The 20,113-nt window shown below is 29.9% G+C and overlaps 2 protein-coding genes across 2 annotated transcripts; one reads left to right on the top strand and one right to left on the bottom strand.

Moving 5' to 3' along the window:
- The first annotated feature begins 8,881 nt into the window (after positions 1–8,881).
- LOC102660440 (UDP-glycosyltransferase 84B2) lies at positions 8,882–10,550 on the top strand. Its single transcript, XM_006600869.3, has one exon. It carries the CDS (start codon positions 8,965–8,967, stop codon positions 10,417–10,419), a length of 1,455 nt encoding a protein of 484 aa, XP_006600932.1. The 5' UTR covers positions 8,882–8,964; the 3' UTR covers positions 10,420–10,550.
- A 7,176-nt stretch (positions 10,551–17,726) lies between these two features.
- LOC100781822 (40S ribosomal protein S26-1) lies at positions 17,727–19,993 on the bottom strand. The gene is made up of 5 exons (XM_003549983.4): positions 19,786–19,993; positions 19,606–19,698; positions 19,407–19,491; positions 19,091–19,224; positions 17,727–18,034 (listed from the first exon to the last, which is right to left on the bottom strand). Exons 1-5 carry the CDS (start codon positions 19,786–19,788, stop codon positions 17,960–17,962), a joined length of 390 nt encoding a protein of 129 aa, XP_003550031.1. The 5' UTR covers positions 19,789–19,993; the 3' UTR covers positions 17,727–17,959.
- Between the last annotated feature and the right edge of the window lie 120 nt (positions 19,994–20,113).

Genomic DNA, 20,113 nt, shown 5'->3' with positions numbered 1-20,113 from the left:
GGAAACACATGGGGAACGTGTTTTTGTAAATGGGAGGTAAAAAAATAAAATACAATATAAATATGATTTGGTTGTACAAGTGTGTAACATAATTATGTTTTAGTTGTATTTTTTCCCACCCATATAGGCAACAAAATCATACTTCCATTCTTGAGTTGGAAAAAAAAAAAGAACTGAAATACGATTTTATTGTATAGTCTAGGCAAAAATATCAATTGGGATCCCTTTTACAAATTATTTATCTAAATGGATCTGTTCTAAAATTATTTACTTTGTGGGTCTGTTTTTTTTATTACAATACGCTTCTCCGTTGGATGCGTTTCCCATAATAGCAACACATGACATGACGTGACTAGGTGGTAGGGAAGGTGGGACAGGGTTAGGAAGTGTTGGTCTGCTAGGCGCGACCAGACGTGCTGGTCTACCAGACACTTCCTTCCACGCTTCCCTATAATAAATAATTGAACTCATTTTTCAAAAATATACCTACCATAAATAATTAATGTTGTCAACAAACAATAATATAAAAAATATATTAACATAACATAAATTATTAACCTAAAATAAATTAACATCAACAAATTACTCAAAATAAATTAAATTAATGTGAGAACAAATTATTACTTCGCACACTCATGATGCAAAATAATCGGCATTTATTTTTAACGTCTATGTAAATTTTGCCTATTAAAAAAATATACAAACAACATAAATATTTATGAGCTGAACTAATAATAATAATATTAAAATACAACACAAAATAATTAAATATGTGGTGGACATAAAAACTACTACAATAAATAATTATTGTCATCAACAAACAAATATAACATATATAAACACAACATAATTATAACCAAATATTAAATTATTAAGTTATAAAAAATTACTATTTATCACACAAAAAATATAAACAAAATTACTATTTCATTTTATCGTCCGTATCAATTTGTCTATGCACCTACAAAATATAATCATTATTATCATCAACAGAATAAATATTAAATAATGCTATAATATATTGAAGATAAAAACATTTACTAGTTTTGAGCAAAATTTATAACCGGTATAACGCACTTCAACAATGATACATACAACAGCAAGGAGTGAGACTCGGCTGAGCGTAAACCACTTCAACGATTTCGTAGTTCAAATGGAACGAAGGAGGAGGAGGGATTTTATGGGAAAGCGTGGAAGGAAGTGCCTGGCAGACCAGCACGTCTGGTCGCGCCTAGCAGGCCAGCACTTCCTAACCCTGTCTCACCTCCCCTGCCACCTAGTCACGTCATGCCATGTGTCGTTATGACAGGGAACGCGCCCAATGGAGAAGCACATTGTAGTAAAAAAATAGACCCACGAAGTAAATAATTTCAGAACAAACCCATTTAGGTAAATAATTTGTAAAAGGGACCCCAATTGGTATTTTTGTCGTATAATCTACGCTAAAATCATACTTCTCAAACTGAATCGTATTTACCTTGTTGGTCTTGCAACCCTTGCTCTCCCCAACCCTTCCTCCCCTTCCCTACAACCCCAACCCTTCCTATTAGACCAAACCAAAACATCCCTAAACCAAAAAGATTAGCTGTAAAATTAATCCAATCTTAACATGATGCTCTCGAGTCATGATAAATTTGTTACCATTTATTAGGAAAACAAGATATAAAAAATCCTAGAAAATAGTGAAAAGTGGTTAAATTGTATAGATGATGTTGAAAACACTAATAGTACTAATTTCAATCAAGAACAATTAGATAAAAAAAAATGAAGATAATTGCTACAATTATTTATGATCTCACACAATGGAAGAATACCCATGAAAAATATAGTAATTTAATGATAGAAAATGGTTTGAGTATATATATGATGATAAATAATATCCAAAATTTAGGCCTTAATTTGCTGGAAGGACCTCCCTTAGAGTGTTACTTCCATCTTTGGGCTGATTGTATGAGAATTAAGCTCCCTCGTAGGGTAGTGTAAGGTCTCTTGTATCATCTCCGTATATAAAAAAAAAGTAAAATCAATTCAAATTTTCATTAATATAAAACTTATTTATTGATATTTTGTTTTGTTTTGATATAGAACTAATTTATTGATAAAAAAATGATAGATAATTGAATGTGATTAATTTTTATATAACTATAAAATTAATTTTGATAATATCAATTTCATGAAATCAAAGAAGTTTGTATAATCAAATGAAGTTACGTAACAAAATCCAAATAAAAATAATAAAAAAATGTTTTTATAAAAAATAACTCATACGTTATTTCATTATAATCACTTTTATGAAGGGGAATCAAACTCGTAACTTTTCTCTCTCTCTCTCTCCTTCTTTTACAACTCAATCAACCTTAGAACTCCTAAATCAGTTTCTTGTTATTTTGTGTTGAGTTATAGAATTATGTTTTCACCCAAAAAAAATTATATAATTATGCCATTTTAAATTTTTAATATATGAATAATTTTTACTATTCCCCCCAAAAAAAAATTGATCAAGCTCTGTCACTAATTACAACATGGATGATTATTAAGGATTATATAAAATACATAGATCTATAGTTGATCTTGATCTAAGCATTCTTTGACAATGGTTGCAAGATCTTTGTAGTTATTCATCACAAAAACAAATAATGACATTGTGGTTCTTCCTCGATCGGAGTTTCTTTATTCCTCAACTGGACTTTCGTAATTCTTCAAATAAGGAGAAGAGAAATTTTGTACGAATGCTCGGTATATTGGGGACCATAGTCTTCTTATAACATGTTAACTTAATAGGATTTTCATTATCCCCTAAAAGGTTAATACTGACTATGTTCATTTAATCACATATCATTTTATTTAGTAGTCTAACGAGCTTACTTCATTTGAGCTCATAAAATAAAGCCCGCTAATGATAAATAACTAATATAATTAATTGTCTTATAATATTAGTCCATATTAATTATTGGAATACAAAATTTCAACAATCTTTCTCATGGGCTACATATTGTAACAATTATATCACAATTCCTTTGATGTGCATCCATATGTTATTTATCTTTAGACTTTCATATTGACAATCTAATCCATCTCATGTATCAATAACAGAATCATTGTGACTTTTGTCACTACAACAAATGTGACTAGATCTGAATGATCACCACATCAATACACTCAATAACATAGATCAATATGGATGAGTAGCATGGAAATTACATGTAATGTGATATGAGTCATGTCTATTTCCAATTGGTCCAACTTAAGTCTTTAGCAAGATCAATCTTAAGTCCTTAAGTACAATTTAAATATTGCACATAAATAAGCAAGTTTCATAATAAACTTATATTCCATAATCTTTATTTATGTAGAAAATCAAATATATGAAACCTGAATCCAAACATAGAACATAAAGACTCCCACTAAACCAAAGCAACAACTCACCATATGAGCAATATATATGTTCACGCTTTAAGTGTCAACCATTAGTTAGTGGGTTAACTAACATATTGTATTTTCCTATATATGTTCTACAAAAACATCTTTATTTTTTGAATTCTTTCTTTAACTACTAAATTCTTTGTGTTAATAACGTTTGACCTGGTTGAACTCTTATTATTGTTGAAGTATAACACTACCAAGTTATTGTCACAATAAATACTTAATGACATCTTAATGTTTGTAAAATTAGGCAAGCCAATGACAAAATTTAGTAGTCATATCATATGGTTCGATGCCTCAAATCCATCATCATATTTAAACATGTATCCTAATGTGTATTCTTTACTATTTATGTATTTTACAAAATTAGAGTCAGAATACTTTATGATTTCTAAACTTTCATATTTCTAATATGCAAACATGTAGTTTCTTGTTCTCTTCAAATAGTGCACTGCGTGCTTTACTACCTTTCTAGTACTGCATATTATGATTACTTATATATCTCCTTAGGACTCCCACTAAAAAACTATGTTAGGACAAAAACAAACTTATGCATACACAAGACTCTCCATAACTAAAACATAAGGAATTATTTGCATCTATTTTTTTAAGATTAATAATGAGACACTATTGAGACTAACTTATCTCCTTTAGCAATGAATGTATCTTTTGGTTTACTATCTTTAATATTGAATCTATCCAAATTCGTATTGGTATTTGTAATTATAAAACTATATCACGACTATCAAGATGTCATCAACATATAATACCAAAAAGATAAATTTACTCCTACTAAATTTTTGGTATTCATAATTGTCAACCAAATTCAGCTCGTAACCATAAGAGATGATAATTTGATGAAACTTGTAATACCATTGGTGAAAATCCTACACGTCATAGATGGATTCCTTTAGTTTACATATCATAAACTTTGAATCACCTTAACAAAGTTTTATGGTTGTACCATATTGTTTCATCAATGTTGTCATTTAGAAACATAGTCTTTACATCCATCTAATGCAACTTTAAATCAAAATGAGTTATAGTGCCATTATATTCCTAAGAGAAAGTTTCTTTATAATCAATGTCTTCCTTTTAAGTAAAGCTTTTGGCAACAAAACGAGCTGTGTATATCTCAACAGTACCCTTCAAATCTCTTTCGATTATATATTTAGATTTTCAACTCACGGGTTTCACACCTTCAAGCAATTCAACAATATTCTAAATGTCATTGTCAATCATCATTTTTATCCCATCATTCATGGCATCAATCCATTTATCCACTTTTAAGAGTTAGAACATTGTACGACTTAACCAAAGTTGATTAAATCTTCTTCAACCTAGTGTCATATTCATCTTCTTAAAAAAAGCATCAAAATAATCCAAAATTTCACTTCTCTTTTCTCTAGTAGATATTATAAATAACACTTCCTGAGGTTGTTGAGTTTAAACTATAAGTGGGGCTTGAGGAGGAATCTTAATATTGTCTTATCCTTGAATGATGTCATGAATAACATTGTTATTAATTACCAGATTTGTTTCTTGAACAATGGAAAGTACAAAGACTTATTCATTGTCAATAACAAGGTTATTTTTTAAAGACAATACTCATTATGTTTCCTTTTCCTCCAAACTCAACTTCCCCAATGGATCTTGCATTTTCATCTCAAATAAGGATCTTGTAGTAGGATGGTAAAACTTACACTTGCGAGAATGTTCAATGTAACCAACAAAGTAACAACTAATTATCTTTAAGTCGAACTTACCTTTATGCGACCTATAAGGCCTTGCTCAACTAGACATCCTCAAATATGATGTTCCTAATGGGGGGTTTTCACAGTCCACAACTACAAGGTGTGGTTAGCAGCTGGTTTACTTGACACCCTGTAAAGGATATAAACTACAATCTTTAATGTATTTTCCCTAAAGTGACTTTGGTAAAGAAGAATCATACTTCTTACCATATCCTTAAGATTTCACTTTGGTCATTTTTAAACTTTGTTCATAATGGGTTTGTCCAACATTGTATAGCATAAAAATTTCATATTTATTGAAAAAAAAGTGCAAAGGGCTCTAGATGTTGTTCAACTTATTTGTCATATTTATAATAGTATTCATTGTCACAGTCAAATTTGACAGCCTACATTTTCTTTCCCAATTGAAGTTCAACTTCAGCTATCAAAGACTTGAAAACATCTAGAGACTAAGACTTCTCATAAATTAAATAAAGAGTAATTATCCAAGAACATGATAAAGTACATTTATCCATTCTATGAATCCATATGGAAGGGACTACAAATATTTGTATGTATTAGTTCTAAGACTTTCTTAACTCTTTCGACACCTAAATTCTTTTGGTTTGTTTGTGTTCCCTTAACATACTCAATACAAGCTTAAAAGTATAACAAATCTAAGGGTCCGAGAATTTCCTCTAGCATAAGCTTCTGAATTCTCTGTATAGAAATATGACCTAAATGTTTTCTACCATAAAGTGGTGAAATTCTCCTTTAATTTATGTTTTATACCACATGGATCTATTTGCAATAAGAACACTTAATATCAATTAAAGACTTCTAATCAAGAACATTTGAATAATAAGAGATACTAACTTTATTATTTTCAAATGGACAAAAATAATCGGATTAGTCCAAAAATAGAAACAAAATTAAATTCGGTCTAATAGACGGTGCAACATATGTTTCAATTAAATTCAAATAAAAAGTCTTTAAAAATAACCTAAAAGTTTATATATATATATATATATATATATATATATATATTTCAACTGTAACTTCATTGTCATTTCTCATATTGATGAATTTTTTTAGCATCACTTGGCAAATGACTCCATGGGCAACCTTGTATAAACATACTTATATGTGAGTAGTAGCACCAGAATCTACCCACCAAGTGTGTGTTGCCAAATAAACTAAATTAACTTTATAACTAACAAAAGTGAGAAATTTACCCTTCACCAAATAGTGTATTTAGAGCATTTTTCTCCCCTTACAAAATTAACAAGTATAATTCTTATCTTGTTTTTTTGTTTTTTCTCTAATTGAGAACAACTTTATGTAATATATTCACTCAACTCTCTTCTTTTTCTTATGTGAAGAATGACTTGATTTGATCTAGGATTACCATAAAGAATAGTTTAGTTTGATATGACATCATGATAAATAAAGCCTCATTAGAGTTTTCTGTAATTAAAGAAGACCAATTTGTCCAATTCCATGCAATTGAGAAAAATTCTGAATTGGCTCCTTTAAAAAAAACAACTTTGGGATTCCAAAAAAAGTTTGCTAATAAAAAAAAGAGTGATAGCAATAACAACTAAAGAAAAAAAAATAATAACAATTAATCTTTATGATAAATTTATAGACACAAACAAGATGTCTAACGCATCATTAATATAATATATTTTGATTGAAAAGACTAACGACAAGTGACACCCTCAATGTAATGACCAAATGTTGGTGATAATATAAGTTCAGTCAAATAATAGTTGTCTTCGAACACTATATTACTCACATGAAAAAATTAATCTGATGATTACTCCTGTTAAATAATGATTGTCTTTGGGCATTCCATTATCCACATGAAAAATGAATCCTTGTAATCATTACACATCTACCATCATAGACATGTGATTATTCGACCAAATTATATCTTTCTTTAACTGAACACCATTCGCATGAATAGTTATATATAATATCTATATAAATTCAATCAAATTAACCCACACATCAAAGGTTATTTGCACAACTTATTGTTTAAGTTAATTCAATAAAAAAAATCAAACAATTTAATTAAAATAGAAAGTCTTAAATTTAGAGAAGTTTCACATGTAAACACAAAACTTAAAATTGTATTCCTTTATCATTGCCTAACAATCACATGACCGCTTAACCGTCCTTAAATGAGAGAAATATCTCATTTTTTTTGTTTAATTACAACCCTCAAAACTTTTCATACAGGTTGGTTAAAAAAATTGAATCATAAATAACCTTATTACAAATTTATATTATAAATAAGACTATCAATCATTGATTCCAAAATATACTATGTAATTAGCATAAAATAACAATAAGCAATATATTCCAAATTTCATTATGACTTAAAAAAAACAATTTGTATCCCATTATAATGAAATCACAAATCAAAGGATGTCAACAATCATTATCCACTGATTCTTAAATACCAAAAGAAGCTTTCCTTAATTAACAAATCATACATATTCAATCTACCATATATTTTTCATGATATTTAAAATCTAAACAGCTTTATTGGAAGAAAAAAAACCAAATTGCCATTCCGAACAAGGAAAATACAATGTCATTATTGAGAAAAAAAATATTTTGTTTCTGTGGACATTCATGAATATACGTAACATTCATAATTTTTAATTGCTTAAATTGCAATCAAATAAGATATACCATATGCCAATCTTCATAATTTTTATTATAATTTTTAAAGAGATTAATTATAAGTGAATATTTCATATCAATAACATAATTATAAAAAAATAGATTGATGAATATTAAAACAATGAAAATTAAATTTAATTCCATTATAATATGTTAATTAATATTTGAAAATTGAATTTGTTGTAAATAATTAGTATATATATGACCAATTTCATAATTCTCATGGTATTGGATTTGAATTATAATTTGTATAAAATTCTAGATTCAAATATCATTGTTTGTACTAGGAAAAAAAAGTTAAGGCATGATTATTTATACTAAAAAAATATGAGAAAATTCAGCCACTATATTAAGTTATAGGGACTCTAGAATGGTAACCTGTATATTTCCAGATGGCAAAAAAAGAAAATCTGATATATTTCCAAGAGAGTGAATCTAAATTTTTTCCTTTAGCGTACATATCACGTCTGGGTCAATTCGTAATAAACCATTTTTCTTAAAATGGATTGAATTTAGTCAATTCACATTCTCCTTCGAAAACAGTTTTTTAACGAAGTTATTTATATTTGGTCAAAAAGGAAGTTACTTTTTTTAATAAGAAAGTTATTTACAGATAAGACAAATATATAATCGAAATAAACAATAAGAAAATATACTAATTGTGAGATTTATTTTCCAAAATTAATAATTCTTCATATATATAATGTTTTTCTATGTACAATAGACATTATTGTATACATATATAGTGTTCATATATTGTACACAAAATAAAAGTTACTCTTATAGAACAATATTTTTTATTCTAATTATATAAGAATAATTAAAATTTCCTTGAAAAAAATAATTAAAAATAATTGACTATTAAATGTTGATAAATTAGTTATTTATTTTTTATAGTAAAAAGAAAGGTAGAATATTTTTTTTCTTATTTATCTTTTTGTTACATTAACTCTAGGCATTGAATCTTAGTTGTGTAGACCAACTTTTCCTTATATATAGTATCCTTTGTTCAATCTCTCCAACACCAAACCTTGGCGTTACACCACCGTTTCCTTTCCCTCACACACTCTCTCCATTTACCATTTTGCTTCTCTCATCATCACTCACTGAAATCATGTCGGTGGATGAAAGAGTGAACGTTCTAATGGTGTCAATGGCCTTGCAAGGCCACATGAACCCCATGCTAAAGTTCGCCAAGCACCTTATCTCAAAGGGTGTTCATGTCACCATCGCCACCACCGAAGATGGCCGCCACCGCATGCTCAAGAAAACAAAACCCTCAAACGCCAACAGCAACAATAGCAACAACAAAAACAACCTTAAATTTTCCGACAACTCTGGCATCGAACTCGTGTTCTTCTCCGACGGTCTTAGCCTCGGGTTCGACCGTTCCGACACCGAGTCATTAGTCAACACCACCCGAGAAAAAGGCTCCACAAACTTCTCCACTCTCCTCACCGGCCTCACCAAAGTTCGTAAATATGCGTGCGTTGTTGTAAATCCTTTTGTGCCTTGGGCTATTGATGTGGCTGCTGAACATGGCATCCCATGTGCAATGCTTTGGATCCAAGCCAGTGCAACCTATTCAATTTACTACCGTTACTTAAAGAACATAAACTCTTACCCTAATTTGGAGGACCCAAATGAGAAGGTGCACTTGCCAGGACTACCACCATTCGAGGTTAAGGACATTCCTTCTTTCATTCTCCCTTCCACCCCTTATCATTTCAGGCATCTCATAAGGGGTTTGTTCGAGGCTTTGAACAAGGTGAATTGGGTTTTAGGGGCTTCATTTTATGAAATTGAGAAAGAGATTGTTAATTCCATGGCTTCACTAACCCCGATTTACTCTGTTGGACCATTGGTGTCACCTTTTCTGTTGGGAGAAAACGAAAAAAGTGATGTTAGTGTGGACATGTGGAGTGCTGAGGATATTTGCTTAGAATGGCTTGACAACAAGCCAGATTCCTCAGTTATCTACGTGTCATTTGGCAGCTTGCTTGTGCTGTCACAGAAGCAAGTTGATAACATAGCCGCAGCATTGAAGAACAGCAACAAGGCTTTTTTGTGGGTGGTTAAGCCTGGAGGGTCCAATGATGATGATGTTGTTGCTGCTGAATTGCCAAATTGGTTTTTGGATGAAACTAATTATAAGGAGAAGGGTTTGGTGGTGAAGTGGTGCCCTCAGGAGAAGGTGCTGATGCACCCTTCTGTGGCTTGCTTCATAAGCCACTGTGGTTGGAACTCTACTCTTGAGACTGTGGTCACTGGTGTCCCTGTGATTGCTTGGCCCTTTTGGACGGATCAACCAACCAATGCTATGCTTATAGAGAACGTGTTTCGAAATGGGGTGAGAGTGAAATGTGGAGAAGATGGAATTGCTAGCGTGGAAGAGATTGAAAGGTGCATTAGGGGAGTTATGGAAGGGAAAAGTGGTGAAGAGATTAAGAAGAGGGCTATGGAGTTGAAGGAGTCAGCACAGAAAGCTTTGAAGGATGGTGGTAGTTCTAATAAGAATATCAATCAATTTATCACTGACTTGATTGCTTGGAATTCAGCTAGGGCTTGATCGTTCTCACTAGCTGCTGCACTGTGTTAAGTTGTAATATGTATTGGTCGTTCTTGATTTTCTTACTGTGATACAGTGCAATAATGCATTATATGTATTGGCCATGCAATAATAACTAGCAAGTTCAATTACATATGTTACTGATTAATTTGTTGTTTATGTAGTAATAGGCTGTGTTGTGTAATTTGGAAGTGGTAGTGATGTTTCCCAATCTTATTTTGAACTTTGTTCAAGTATAATGGAAAGTTGACATATTTAATTTTGTTGATTCCTTTTTGGTTATTTCCTTGATTTTTTTTTTCATATGCATTTATAGTTAAAAAAAAAAAAGAGAAGTAAAATCGCTAGTGGAATGTTCTACTCTATTTTTCAGAAATATTAAAAAATAAATTTATCTAAATAAGTACGTTGTCTAACTAGTCCTAAAATTTTCCTGTCGAATATAGAATACAAGTTACAACATGTTGAAGGGAAGTAGGGGTAAAATGGGAAAGGAAAAATCGGAATGTCTGAACACTTAGAATAAATATATACAGACATGCACGAACTGAGAGAGTGATAAAAGAAAAAAAATATATAAGTATTATAAATAACTAGCTGGAACGATATCGGTGTGATTGCAAGAATCATATTAATTTTCACTCATATTTTAATAATATAATTGTTCAATAGTATAATAAATCCCTTCTTATTTAATATATATCACTCATATTATTATTATAAATTATCTTATTTGATAATTATTCATTTTCATCCCTTTTATTTCATATTGTCCAACAATATATAATATGCATTTACTTAAAAATATGAATTATTATTAAAATGAATTTTCAATAAATTATTATTACTATAAAATTATTATTGTTAAATATTTAGTTGAGATATTAATGTTATCCATCTGTATATTGATAGAAGTAAACAGACAAAAAAATTATAAAAGAAAAATTGGCACATTAACTTGTTAGGAAGACTATTAAGAATGAAAGTATAAAAGATAATGTTATAAAATCATAAAAATAAATATTTCATGCATTATTAATAATGTAAAGTTATTCTAAAATTAAAAAAATAAACAATACCGTGTCTTGAATTGAATAATAGGTATATAAAAATTTAGCATCAAACAAAAAACTAAATTGACACTATTCATAATAAAATTATTTTAAATGTATTTTCTTTACTTGACACTTGTTAATAAGTTTCTTAATTCAAGAAATCTTAATATAATTTTACTTAAGTTATTTTATAATTAATATTTTTTTTACAAATTTTAAAAAAATAAGAATAAATAATTTTTTAAAAATTATGTTGAATTAAGCATGTTATTGATTATTAATTATTATTTCTATCTTTATTAAGTAGAGAATATATCTTCTTTAAGAATTAATTAGAGTATCTTGATAATAACATAAAGAAAAAAATTGTATTAGATAACAAATAAGTATGGTTATTACATATAAAAGAAATATTTATATTTATAATATTGTTTTTTAGTCTTTTCTTATTACTTATATATCATATTATGAAAATAAAATTATATATCAGATGCAGTTTAAACGAAACCTGTAAGATTCACTCATATTAGAAAATAACGTAAAAAATAAAGAAAGAAAAAGAAAAAGTAAGGAAAGAAAAAAATATAAAAAGGAAAAATAAGAAAAAAATGTTAAAAGAAATAAAAATTTTAAAAAAAAACATGTATATATAATATAATATAAAAAAACAAAAAAATATATGACTTGTTACATTAGTCCTGTCACGTGTCATTACTTTGTGAGACAAAGTGTCAGCATTTTAGAAAGTTTGATTTTGTAAACTTTTTCAGTTTTTTTTCCTTTTAATTTTTTTTTCATTTGGCAGTTTGATTCGGGAGTTTTACTAAATGGGGTATTTTTCCGATTATTTTAAAAAAAATATAATATATCAAACAAACCCATAAAAATTTATAAGATATTAAATAAAATTAATAACAAGTAAAATTAAAAATATCTATTTAATAATTAAATAAATAAAATTATTTATAATTTTGAAAAAAAAAAACAAGATAAAACACAAGCAATTAGTAAAGTCTAAAACATGTAAAATATATAAAAATATTAAGTCGTAAAACATAAAAAAAATAAAATAAAAAATAGCTTATCACTTTGAAACCATAAAATAAAATTGAAGTCGTAAAATAAAAATAAAAAATCATAAATAAAAAATAATTTATAACTCCGAAGAAGTCGTACTACTTAAAATAATTTGAAATTAAACCCATATGGAAAAAAAAAAAAATACCGCCATAAAACTCCTGTATGATTCTCCATAACTTTGTTAGCTAGCAACTCGGGTTCTCTGGTTACTATGGCTTCACTGCAAGTCTTCATACATAATTTTTTGTGATTTACCATGGTTTGAACATTGCTTGAAACAATGATATTCGATTTATGATTTGCGAGTCTAACTTTATGATGACCTTGAATCTGATCCAAAGCAATGATACTCAGTTTCATCTCTACAATGCTCTCATTGAGAAGATTCCACAGTATAAATATAAGTCGTGGCAGCTTTGATTTCAGCATGTAGTAAGAGGATTAAGAATTATTCTTATTTGTTAAATCTTTTTTTCTTTCTTTTCTTTTTTTCTCTTCTTATCTTTTTTTTCTATGTCACGTGTCAGTATTTCAGAAACTTTATTTTTACTCTACTTTTTTTAAGCTTTTCTTTTTTATGTTTTTTCTTTACTTTTCCTTTTTCCTTTTTTATTTTATATAGTTTTTCTTTTAACATTTTTTTATTTTTTATAGTTTTTCATATATTTATACTATTATTACATTATCGATTTATATATTTTATTTATAAAATTTATATTCTTGAAATACTTAATATAGTAATATGCTCATCGTTACATAAAAATATGTAATTGTTTATATTAAATAAATAATACATTTATATAATTTCTTATACAAATTAATTATAATTAAATAAATAAAATTTATATTAATTAGTTAATTTATTTACTACAAAATGATATTTATATTCTATATTGAATAAGTTTACATGTGAAGATTTTATTATTAATATTTATTCAATAATGTCAAAAAAATTACATAAATACATAATTCTTCCATTCTTGATTTGATATTTAAAGTTATTTAATTTAAAGTCACCATGCACTTTTACTGTAACTAAGGTAGATGATATAAATAAAATAGTCAATACATAATAATTTCTTAAAAATATCCATTTTAAGGACAATTTTAAAGTTAAATACATTATGTATAAAAAAAATTCTTTCTTCTTTTCTCTCTCACTTTTTTTAAATTTCTTTTCCTTTTATTTTTTTACTACACATTTTGTATTATAACTAATATTTTCTTCAATTTATATTGTATTATTTTATTTATAAAAAATTATATTCTAAAAATTTATATTCTATAATCGTATAAAGACATTTGAAATAATTTCATTGCAAATAAATAATCTTTTGAATAATAATAAATTATGATGTTGAATTTTTATACTAAATTTTTAAAATATAATTATTTAATATGTGTATTAAAAATATTTTTTAATTATTTTAAATAATTTCATATGCACAATTTTTTATATTAATATTTATATGATAATGTTAAAACATTTTACAAAATAATAACAACTTAATTACACTTTTAATCCTTGAAGTATCATAAATAAAATTACTTGAAATATGAACTAAAAAATTCATTAAGTGCCAAATAAAGAAATAAATTTATAATCTTTTTTTAATAATTTTATTACGAGTAGTTCCAAGAAAATTTATGCAACAGTCTAATTTCCCAAATACACACACGGGCAACATTAATATCTCACCTAAATATTAAATAAAATTACAACAACTATTTAACTCTTTCAGTAAAAGTAATTTTATATATAAAAAAATTACTTCTACGGATATTTATATAAAATTGCAACATTAATATCTCACCTAAATATATCAAGGAGTGGATCTTGGATAATTTATCCTCTGCTGAACCATTAGGGAATCATGCCATTTAGAACTCCTTAGTCGGTTTCCTCATCTTATCCATGTGCCATAAGCATAACTTGGGAAGTTTAGCAAATTTGGAGAGACAAGCTTTTGTATTTGACTTAGTACAATATGTAGCGGTTCACATAAACTAGACAACACTAATATTTGGCTAGATCAAGTTGTAAATAGATGGTTGAGTGAAGGGGCATTGCATAGTGCATCTGCAGATTGTATCTCAACACTGGCTTGAAGGTTAGGTAATAAGGGACTATTGTTGAAATATGACTCCCAAACTGTAGTAACACGTGAAGAAAAAATGTACCCTAACACATCCATGTAACAACATTGTTAAAGTTTAGAAGAAATAGAGTGATAATGATAAAGACTTGGAGACAAGAACACTCTTATGGGGTTCACTCTTTGAAGAATGGCTCAAATGAATGTTTAATATTTCTTACTAAACTTAATGTAACTGTGTCGCCTTCATATTGTAATCTCTTTCTTAGTACGAAGGCCCAGTAAATCTTGAACACAATAAATGAAATTTGTGAATTTCCCGACTCCAACAACCTCCACCATTTTGTTTATTATCCTCTCTCTCTCTCTCTCTGAAATGAGAAGAAACGTGATTCTTCACCCATCCCTTAATCGCCCTTCCCATCGACATCCACTTCTCACCTTCCTCCTCTGCCGCGCCTCCCATCGCCTTTCCCCTCCATTTGTGCCTCCCACTGATGCCATGAGAGTTTGGTATCTGAAAGCATAAACATGTGTTCAGTTGGTGTGAAATTAAAGTTTGTGTTATTAGATGGACCAATGACTTAGATCTATGCTAGTGTTGTAGCAAACCAAGCTATATGGAAGGCAGCATAAGTTTCAGCCAACACTTGACGTGGTCTCCGGTAACTCTAGGTACACGCACGAGAGGGAGAACGAAGACGGATGTTGTGTGACAGCCATACATCAACGACATATGATAGGTTTCTCAAACGTAGTGACCTCGACGGCGCGTGAGATCCTCGTCAAACGCGGGTTAAGACTTCAAGTATGGGTTTAGGTGTCAGAACTATTTTGTGTTCAATGGTTAAGACAATTGAAACAAGATTGTGATTCATACATTGAAGCATAAGAGAAGAGAAGAACAAAAAATTGTCCCACTGTCGGCCATCGCCGAGGATCACCTACGACGCAACAAATGGTGGTCAACAGTGGTCTGTGGCTGGAGAGAAAGTTTAGGGATATTATATGGTGTATTAGGCATATGGTATAGCCCACTATGATGGATTAATCTAACCACTAAAGTTTATTGTCCATGTCCATGATGGACCTCTCCGTAAGTGGTCCACCCGAGTCATGGCCACAATATAACTTGCATCAATTATTAAATCATTTAGACTTTAAATATGTTTTCATACTTAAAAAATAGGTCATTTTCATATTATTACCTTAAATTCATTTTTTGTCAATTAAGTACTTGAAAAAAATTTCTTTCAACATAGTATCTGTCATTAGTCTTAGTTTGTTAAAGGATGACATGACAGACGAAGTACCACATCATTAAGCCACATCAATGCCATTCATTTTTTATTATTTAAAATATTGTAAAAATTATCATCTCCTTCTTCCCCTTCTTCTCGATTGTGTCATCGTCGTCCTCCGCCTGAAACCTCATGCATCGTCTCATTATTCTTCTAGCTCAACATGAAGAAAATATTAGTCCTTTGTGGCCAAGAACAAGACATAGCCAATGAGACAAAACTCTACATATTTTACTCCCCGTGATCTTATATTGTAGTCACTGCTACACCCTTTGAGAATCTACCTTTAGAGATAATCAATAACGCTCCCTTTCATGTGTTGTGTCGCCGTTTCGATCCTCCTCATGCCCATCAATTGCCTCTTCGTGTCTATCCTCAACCTCGGAATCAAAGGCATCACGCTAAGCACTATTATCACAAACCTCAACCTCGTAGGGTTGTTGATTATTTATATAGTGGTTTTAGGCATGCACAAGAAAACATGGCCAAGTATTTCTCGCTAATGCTTCAATCTAGTGATTCCGAGTTGTGTTTTCGTTTGTTTGGAATGGTGACGGTATTTAATTATGATTTTGCTCTACGGATTATTGGTTAGCCCTCATGCAAGTGTTGCATCAATGGGGGTTTTGATTCAAACAACAACTTTGATATACATTTTTTTGTCTTCTTTGAGTTTCAAAATGTCCACACATGTTGGTAACAAGTTAGGAGCTCAGAATCCTCAGAGGGCAAAACTCGAGACAATTGTCGACCTATACTTCAATTTTGTGTTTGGCCTTTCTACATTGGCATTCGCTGTTCACGCTCGATGAGGAAGTCATTGCTTTGACAACGATAATGTTACCGATTATTGGGCACTACGAGCTTGGAAATTGTCCCCAGACAACGATGGCTGCTCTATCCAAGAAGTTGATGGTCAAGAGGGTTTCGCTCTCGTTAGGCTTGCGCGATGGCATGCCACAATCAATGATTCCCCCCTCCAGACCTGGATAGTGCATCTCAAGACAAAGGACGACAGTGGCACGATCTAGGAAAAGGGGAAGAAGGAAAAGAAAGGGAAGGACAAGAAGGAGAAAAGAATTTTTTAAATAATAAAAAATGATATAATACTCTATCTACCACATCATCACTTAATAAAATAGAACTAACAGTAGGTACTACATAGAAACATAAAAAATTCTTGGATACTTAATTGACAAAAAATGAATTTGAGATAATAATATAAAAATGATCTATTTTCCATATATGAAAAATATATTTAAGTCAATCATTTAATAACTTCTAATTAAATAATTTTATCTCAAAACTAAACATTAAATGAAAATTCATTTCAAATTCATAAAAAATCATATTACTAAAAAAAATATTTGATCTCCTTCATATATAAAAATTACTAGATTTAAATTACTACCTTATTATTATCATTATTTTTTTCAATTTTATACAATCACAATAATTATAATTCAATTATATCAATAAAATTAATATATTACACCAATATAATAATCCAACTAAAACCTAAAATAGAATAGCATTCTATTTAGCAGATTATCTTGTAGGTATCATCATAGGATAATATAAGCATCCTATCACAATTATTCAAGTTCTTAATCTTATCATATCTGAGCCTTAAGGTTTCAATTAGTATACAAGAAATCAAATAATAAATAGAGGTAATAAAAAAAAAAGAGTAAAGATACTATCGAGGGACTAATGCAGATAATCAGAACAATATAATGATCTCAAATAATAAAAAAAAAAAAAGATAATTTCAATAAAAACTTAATCAGGAGATACATTTTCAAATTGCTGAAAGCTATGATATCAAGCTCCACTTTCAAAAATAGCCACCATTATAACCAGAAAGATACTATCCAACGACTATAGTAGATAATCAGAATAAAATACCCCTCCACAAAACTGATGTTCAAAAATAAAGCAGCAACAAATTTGTTCTTAGGATATGGTTGGTCAGCATAACATCAAGGCTTTGTCTTGGGATTTGTTTTTAGGTTCGGACAGGTGCTGCTGTGCCAGCAGGACGAGGTGCTTGACCAGGCTGACCGGGCCTTTGTGCATCATCCTGGCAACGAGACAAATAAACTCATCAAACAAGAGTAGGTGTTACGTTAATGATTCAGAATAAAGATACATAAAATAAAACAATTAATCAACTATTGCTTAATGCTAACATGTTTATATCCATATAATCACACAGTTTATTCACACAAATAGAGCACATTTTCCTGTGTTAAACGAATTGCCTTTGTTCATTCAAAAGAGACAATAACTTTTCTTTAACCAATAACTAACTAATTGGAATTTCAATTTTCTAGCAAACTAGAGAAGCAAATACAAGTCTGTATATTGAGTTCGGGATCATACAGCTCAAATGTAAGAATAGAAAAAAGACACAAGTTTGAAAAAATTAGGTTCAAATCCCAGACCTTTCCATTTTTGTCAAACTTCCATCCACAGTATCAAGAATAAACCAACAATTTGACCTCTAAAGTATTACCTTCTCTCCTAAATAATCCCTACTAAAGTAATGAAATTATTTAAGTAATCCCTAAAGTATTTAATATAAAACATTTTAAGTTGATGTAATTTAGTCAAGTTCAAGACCCCAATTTGAAGGGTTTTTCAAATTTGGAGACTACTTAGCATGATTTGTAATACTTTTAGGATTACTTAAAAAGTGTTGTTTTACTACTCTAACAAATAATTAGGAGAGAGGGTAATAGATAAGGATAAAATGACGACTTACTCCAATATCAATGGTCAACCCGGGAAGGTAAGACTCAACTCCATCAAGGAGCAAAACATGGCAAGCTAGTGTTTTAATATAAAAATGTTGCTTGCAGATTAATGTGATTGTACAATTGGGAACTCATTTAAAATTCAATCTGTACCACAACAATTTACTTTTAAATTCTTTTAACAGCAGAGTATATCAAATTCAGTTTCGCTGCATTTCTTCCATTACTAAGCTTTTGAGTAACTAAATGTCACTCTCTATATCGTCTCCATTTGTTTTAGAGGATCCATTGCCGTGCATCAGTACAATTACACAAGTTTTATCCAAACTATCCTCAATTCAGCCAAAAAAAAAAACAGAGATGGCTATAAAAAGTGTTACCCTGCGCCTGATGAATCGCTGTGGAGGGTCACGCTTCCTCCTGTCAGTGCGGGATCGAACCCTCACAACATGAGAGTGGATAGCACAGGAAACACAGTACTGCATCTTCACATAGAGTTTCGGAAGCGTGTACTCTACAAATCAACAATTAAAAAACAACGAAATAAATAACACTTCTAACAAGAGGGAGGAGGGAGAGGTTCAAATCCTCAAGCAACATTTCTAACAAAACTAACAAACTACATTTGCCGATAAAAAACAACACAGGTGTGAAATTTTCCTTTTAAGAAGGTAAATATAAGAAAATTATTATTACGTTCATAGACACAGGCTTCCTGCACATCTCTGACTGCAGCCTGTTCAACAATGTTCCTCACAAGAAACCTCTTGATGGCCTTGTCCTGTTTCACAGAGCGAGCACAAAAGGTTAGTTGTTGAAAATTGAAATGCCTCGCACAAATCTGAAGGTGGAAGAAAGAAAGCGAAATAATGATAATAATAAAATAAAAAAAAACCTTGGGGCAGCATTTGCCACAGTTGGAGCATCGGATGAATTTGACGTGGCCACGGCCGTGTTTGTTGCGACCTCCATTCCTGCGCTTGAATGTCTGCAAACAAACAACAATAGAAGATGAAAAAGAAGAAGAAAGTTCTGGAATTACGGAAGGCGAGAATAAGAACAACAGATCTCGAACCATGGCCGGTGGCCGGTGCTTTCACGCTCTGCTCACTAGGGTTTTGTCTGCAGCAGCTGCGGGCGGATGCGGAGTGAAACAGATTGCTGCAAGCAAAATGTGTTTTATATGCCAAAAAAAACAACTGGTAAAATATGAATAAAACATAAGCAAGGTCTCCAAAAAGTCAATCATGCTAAGGATATCATGTTAGAACACATTAGATTATGTTTTATTTTTAAGAAACTTTAAAGATGGATGTTTATATAAGATATTCATGTCAAAATTTAAAACAACTACAATATTAACTAGATTTGCTCCGATAACAAAGAAAATTAAAATAATTTGT

Source organism: Glycine max, chromosome 17, assembly GCF_000004515.6.
Source record: "Glycine max cultivar Williams 82 chromosome 17, Glycine_max_v4.0, whole genome shotgun sequence".
In the NCBI taxonomy this organism is placed as follows: domain Eukaryota; kingdom Viridiplantae; phylum Streptophyta; class Magnoliopsida; order Fabales; family Fabaceae; genus Glycine; species Glycine max.
This window is presented reverse-complemented; position numbering and strand designations above follow the sequence as displayed.